The sequence below is a fragment of the Bos mutus genome, chromosome 24 (genome assembly GCF_027580195.1).
Source record: "Bos mutus isolate GX-2022 chromosome 24, NWIPB_WYAK_1.1, whole genome shotgun sequence".
Lineage (NCBI taxonomy): Eukaryota > Metazoa > Chordata > Mammalia > Artiodactyla > Bovidae > Bos > Bos mutus.
Genome location: NC_091640.1, coordinates 32,744,871 through 32,750,870, shown reverse-complemented (window position 1 = coordinate 32,750,870; position 6,000 = coordinate 32,744,871). Strand labels below are relative to the sequence as shown.

Here is a 6,000-nt window from a genome sequence, read left to right as displayed (position 1 = left end):
TACTTAGAATTCATGGGTTATCTCGAAACCTGAACATCGTTTTAAGTTTTACAAACAATTACAGTGGTTAAAGCTTGGTCAAAGTTTCTCCAAACTGAACTTGATAAACTACACTTAAAGAATCACGACGATTTAAGAAAGGTGGTTTAATTATACATTAAGATCATAATCTTGATTGTAACACCATACATAATTGATTTTGCTAAAATTAAAACGGGAAGAGTTAATTTATGGAAACTCACAGAAACTGATTTATGGATTGTCTCCCTAATATTAACCCCCAACGCACACCACCAGCCCATCATCAGAATTTAGTAAGTAATGGCTAAATTCAGTCAAGTTCGGCGTTTTACTAACTTTTCGGTCCTACGGAAACTGCAGCTTTATAGTCATTTTTCTGTTGCATTGATATGAAAGTGTAATTGTTAGGGTGAGAGTAGAACGCAATTGAACAGCTGAATTTATAACTTAAATATTTAGGTGTGTGCTATCTGAACCCCTATTTGTTTCCTTGCCCCATGGTCCGGAGCGGGTGGGTGGCCAGACCCAGGCCCTTGCCCCTCTAGTTCTTCAACTCTGAGCTCCGGGCAGCCTTCGGGCAGGTGCCCGGGGCACCGCCCCCGCCGCCCACCTCCTCGGGGATTGGCTTCCGCGGCTAGTGGGCGGTCCCAGGGTGCGGATAAAGTTGGGTGGCGCGCGCGCCGCCTGCGTGGGGTTTCGGGCGCCCGGGGTAAAAGCACTGCGCGCTCTCGCCGCGGCCCGGGCGGAGTTCCCGCTTCGCTCTCCGAACCCGCTCGCCCTCTCCAGCTTCCCCGCGACTCCTGGGTCCGGTCCTTTTGGAGGAGGGGGTCAAGGGCCGGGCCTCGGAGCCTCGAGCGTGTCCGAGCAGGCTCGACGCGCTGGCTTCGGGCTGCCGGGCGAGGGGCGCGGTGTGAGGGCCGGGGCCCGGGTGGCGCGCAGGGGCTGCAGGAAGCGAGGGCAGCCGGGGCTCGGCCCCCGCTCCGCCCGGATAGAGACACCCGGAAACGGATTCACCGCTTCGGTGGCCGCGCGAGCCGGGAGTCTCGGAGGGGGAGCGGGCGGGCGGGCGGCTGCTGAGTAATCCCCGCGGCGGCGGCGGCGGGAGGCGGCGGCCTGGGCGCCCACGTCCCCGCCGCGCGCGCTGCAGCCCGGCCCCGGCTCCTCCCTCCGCGCCCGCCCACCGCGCCCGCGCCCCGCGCAGGTAGAGCCGGGCTCCGGGCGCGCGCGGGGGCCGCAGCGGCTGCCACCCCACCTCACCTCGGCCCCGAGCAGAGCCTCGCGCGCCCATGGCCGGCTCGGAGCAGCAGCGGCCGCGGCGGCTGGACGACGGAGACGCGGCGGCGGCGCCCCTGCAGGACGCTGAGCTGGCCCTTGCCGGCATCAACATGCTGCTCAACAACGGCTTTCGGGAGTCGGACCAGCTCTTCAAACAATACAGGTGACCGGCGCGCCCCGCTCCCTCGCCCCTTCCCGGCGATCACTACTCCCTGGCAGGTCCTCGCTTCCCCAATTCGCATCCCCCGGCCTCTGCGCCTTGGCCCCGTTTCCCTTCCGCCCCCACCCAGGTTCCGCGGTCCTTTCTCTCCGCGGGACCCGCAGTCTCCCCTGACTTTCTCTCGGCCTCGTCCTGCCAGAGGAGCGCCCGGTGTTCGTCCGCTTCTCTCTCGCGGGTCGCGTCCCCCGCCGCCGGGTCCGGAGCCCGTGGGCTTTGAGATCTGGACCGGACGCGATTTGAGGCGGCAGCGAGCCCCGGACTTGCAGGGCCGTGACTCCGGCGAGGCGCGCCGCCCGTGCCGCCTTTGTGACACGGACCACACCAGCTGCAGCGTGCCTGCTTCGTGCTCCTCGCGCTACTGTGCATCGTTGTGCATTCCAGACGCTTTCATTGTTTGAAAACAGATATGCATAACTGCGTGGCCATGCAGGAATTAAAAAAAATCCAGCCGAACTCTGCTCATTCACCTCTGTCTGCCTTTTTTCTCAAACTCAATCCCCAAAATGAGTTGCTTATGCTTTTCAAGTAAGCGTATGTATTTATGATGGATTTCTCTTAACTCAGAGGTAGAAGAAAATGGAGGGATTTTAAACATACGTGGGAGTGAGAGGAAGCACACGTGTGTTCAGTTAATTGTTTGATTCGTCTTTTTAAAACATCGAAGGGAAAGAACTGAAACCTCGTAGCTTTCTCGTGTGTGTGGGAGGAGCCTTCAATTTCTTTGCGGAGCAGAAGAACCTGCTTTCTGGTTTAGGAAGAAAGTTTGTGATTTGCCCTTTTAGTGTCAGGACTCAAGGATGTTGATTGGCAGCTTTCCTGTCAGTGTTTTAAGGGCCAATTGCTGCCGGTCTTTAGGGCCGGTGTTTGGTAGGTTTTAGGGAACTCCTGTGCAGCTGTGATTGAGCGCCACTGCCTGTAAGCAAATGAGAGGAGAGCCCAGCCCCTGGGATGCAGGCGCCTGAAGTTTTCAGACATAAAAGAATGGTGGTTTCTACCGTTGGGAGCGTCCACAAGCTTAATGGCAAAGCGAGTATTTCACAAATATAAACTTTTCCACTAAGACATTTTACTTTTAAATCAGTTTTGAAGGAAAAAAAAACCGCAAATGGAAACTTCTTAGCTCTATTCAGAACATTTTATTTTTAAAGCATACAAATCTGATTTCAAGCCAGAGTTTCATCAGGGATTTCCAGAGGATAGATTTAAAAGACTTACTTGTCTCACAATCTCTCGTGCAGGTTTTTTTTTTTTTTTGAGCCATCTGAGAATGTATTTAATGAGAAATTTTATTTACTGTGCTTTGACTTTTCCAAAAAGACATACTAATTTATGTTGTATGAGAGGGGATGGAGAAAGTCTTATAGAGTCAAGTTTGTTTTCTTTGGTTGTTGATCAAGATATGGGTACTTGCATATTTCAATACTTTTTGCTTTGAAATGTTCTGTTACTTATTTTAATCATCTTCCCCCCCCCCCATTGTTTTAATGTACTTAAATTCCTGTCTCATGGTTCCCAGATACTGAAAGCATGAAATAACTCGCTTTGCCTCATCTAGACAACTCTGTGCTCTGTTGTGTTCAGTCATGTCTGACTGTAGCCTGCCACGCTTCTCTGTCCTTGGGGTTTCCCAGGCAGGGATAGTGGGGTGGGTTGCCATTTCCTCCTCCAGGGGATCTTTTCCTCCCTGGGCAGGGTCGGAACCTCTGTCTCCTACATTTCCTGCATTAGCAGGTGGATTCTTTACTGCCGAGCCACCTGGGAAGCCCCTGTGCACTATTACTAGAGGGTGTTATGAGTGCTTGGGAAGGCGCTTCTCTGCGAGTGCTGGGGCTGAGGAGAGGAGGTATCCAGGCAGGATTTCCACTGCACAGGAGCTGTGGCTGTCTGCTTGGGTTTTGAAATGGGAACCAAAGATAAAGGAACACCATGTTGTGGTAGCTCTTCTCTGCCAAGCACAGTTCGTTATATTCGAGCTATTCTAGTGACGACAAAGGAGTGAGGTGTTATTTCGTCCTCACAGTGTTTTTAGTTACGAGGCACTCAGCTTCTCAGTGTTTAGCATGGGCCAGGACATAGGCATTGTGGTTCTAAATCCAGGGCTCTTTTCATTAAACCATTCTGACCCATCTGATTGATTATATTTTGTAATTTTCCCCGTGACCTTGTTTGCCAGCAACTTAAACTCTTCTAGGGGTGGATAGTAGTAGCATCATCCTATCAGCTTCCCGGCAGCCAGGGCTGCCCTAGCTTCGCTACTTTTGTAGCTGCTGACTTTGGTTTCTCCGTTGGCTTACTTGCCTGTAAAATGGGAGTCGCACATGCCATAGGGTGGTTAGTATTAGAATCCATGGTAGCTGGCACCATGTAAGCCATCAAACACTAACTTTTGAACTTGGCGCCTTCTCCACTATTACAGTACTTTCTACTTGATGGTGTGGTTTGAGTAGAAGACAAAACGTCCTGAATGCAGATAGCCTTTCTCTTTAAAGTTGGCCTGGACTGTGTGCGTGCTCAGTCGCGTCCGACTCTTTGCTACCCCACGGGCTATAGCTGGTGGGCTCCTTTGCCTGTGGGACTGCCTCAGCAAGAGTACTGGAGTGGTGTGCCATTTCCTTCTCCAGAGGATCTTCCCAACCCAGGGTTCGAACCCGCGTCACCTGCATTGTACTAGGATTCTTTATTACCGCCGAGCCACCAGGGAAGCCCTCACATAATGCATTTCAAAAACTTAGGTCCTACTATGCACTGGGACACTTCTCTTCCCTTTCCAGGGTTGAATGGCCTGCTGGGAAAGCCAGCAGTGATTGCATACTGTTTGAGGAACACCTCAAACTCAGTTTATTTGCTGAAGAGAGAACAACTTGATTATCTCATTCCTTAGGATTCTTTCACCACCCTTCCCTTTCCAGTAAACATTCTAGAATTTTATCATTACGGTTTAACAATAGAAACATTTGTCTAGTGTAACAGTAACACTAAGAAAATTAAGGCAAGAAGGTCACTTTCTCTTGCCACATTACTAGGATGATAGTTTCACCAGCAGCTACCTAATGAGAAATGATTACTTCGTAGAAACATAATCATGAAGGTCAGAATTAGGGAAAGCTGGGGTTGTATAATTTAGATATTATACAGGCAGGAATGTGGGCTTCCCAGGTGGCTCAGTGGTAAAGAATCCGCCTGCCAGTGCCGGAGACACAGGAAACATGGATTCGATCCCTGGGTTGGGAAGATCCCTTGGAGGAGGGAATGGCAGCCCACTCCAATATTCTTGCCTGGAGAATCCCATGGACAAAGGAGCCTGGTGGGCTACAGTCCATAGCAAAGAGTTGGATGTGACTGAAGCAACTTGGCATCCATGCACATGCACAATAGAGGCTTTCTCTTGAGATATAAGACTCCATCGCTGGAATTTCAAAATGGAGCTGTCTCTTCTGTAGTAACTATAGTAATAATATAACAAGCTGCCCAGTTGTTGATGCTGAGCCCCCATCATGTGCTTAGAGATGTTTTTGCAGAGGCTGAGACAGATTGGTGCTGATTTAAGCCCAAGAATATGTACCTTTGTAAGTGTGTGATCCTGATCCTCCGAAATCACATTCTTTGTGTTGGTCTGGGGGCTCAGTGCTGTAATGCAGCAGTGCTCACTCCCCTTCCTACACACACTTTTAACTGATGATCATGTGTGTGATACACACTCAGACCTTTAGGAACTCAGACTTGTGACAAGAGGCTGTGGTTATGTGCATGAGGCAGGCTCTAGATTTTTAGGTGTTGAGTTGCAGGTAAGCTTGGCTGGTGGGGAGAATCTGGAGATGTAGCCATGGCTGTTGTGGCCTGTAGGACTAGAGAGAAGCAACGTGTAACCCAGCTTGAAGGAAAATCTTACAGAGGAACTGAGGCTGAGAGCCATGATGGGGTGGAAGTGAGCAAGTTGAAAGAGAAGGAATTGGGGGAGGGGTGGGGGAGGAGGAGAACGCGAGCGGAGGTGGGTGGACATGGAACTCTAGGAGAGAGATGTGAGTTGGCATCTGGAGAAGGGGGGGTGAGACCTGGCAGCTGATCAGTGTTATTAGGTTGTCACGTCAGATGCGTTTTCTACACTTGTTTTCTTCTCAGATCTGCTGCTTGGTCCACGTTTCCTGTGAGTCAGTGTTGCCTTTCAGGGTGTTCAGTTAACTCATGTTCTCCGTGGCCCTCACCTGCCACCGTGTGGCCCTCACCCATCACCGTGTGGCCCTCACATCTGTAATTAACACCCAGCTGCTCGAGCCTCAGGGTCCTGATGTCACCATCTCTTTCTCTTTGGGGCTTGAGATGTTACTTTTGTAATCGGCAGACTAGAAGGAGAGGTGAAACTCTGAACTCCAAGGAGGACAGGGGACATTTGGAGCTCCTGAGCTGAAGAGCTTTGCGGTTCTTATTTCACAGGCCTGGCATTTACTGTCCCTCTACCCCTTGAGGCCACCATCTCCATCTTTTGC

General features: G+C 51.2%; 1 protein-coding gene across 1 annotated transcript in view; it reads left to right on the top strand.

The window, feature by feature from the left end:
• The first annotated feature begins 724 nt into the window (after positions 1 to 724).
• The window catches only part of TTC39C (tetratricopeptide repeat domain 39C), a 103,249-nt gene continuing 97,973 nt past the window's right edge, over positions 725 to 6,000 (top strand). Inside the window, exon 1 of the mRNA XM_005898873.2 lies at positions 725 to 1,459. Coding sequence (XP_005898935.2) covers positions 1,308 to 1,459 — 152 coding nt within the window. The 5' untranslated portion in view covers positions 725 to 1,307. The remainder of the gene's footprint in view (positions 1,460 to 6,000) is intronic.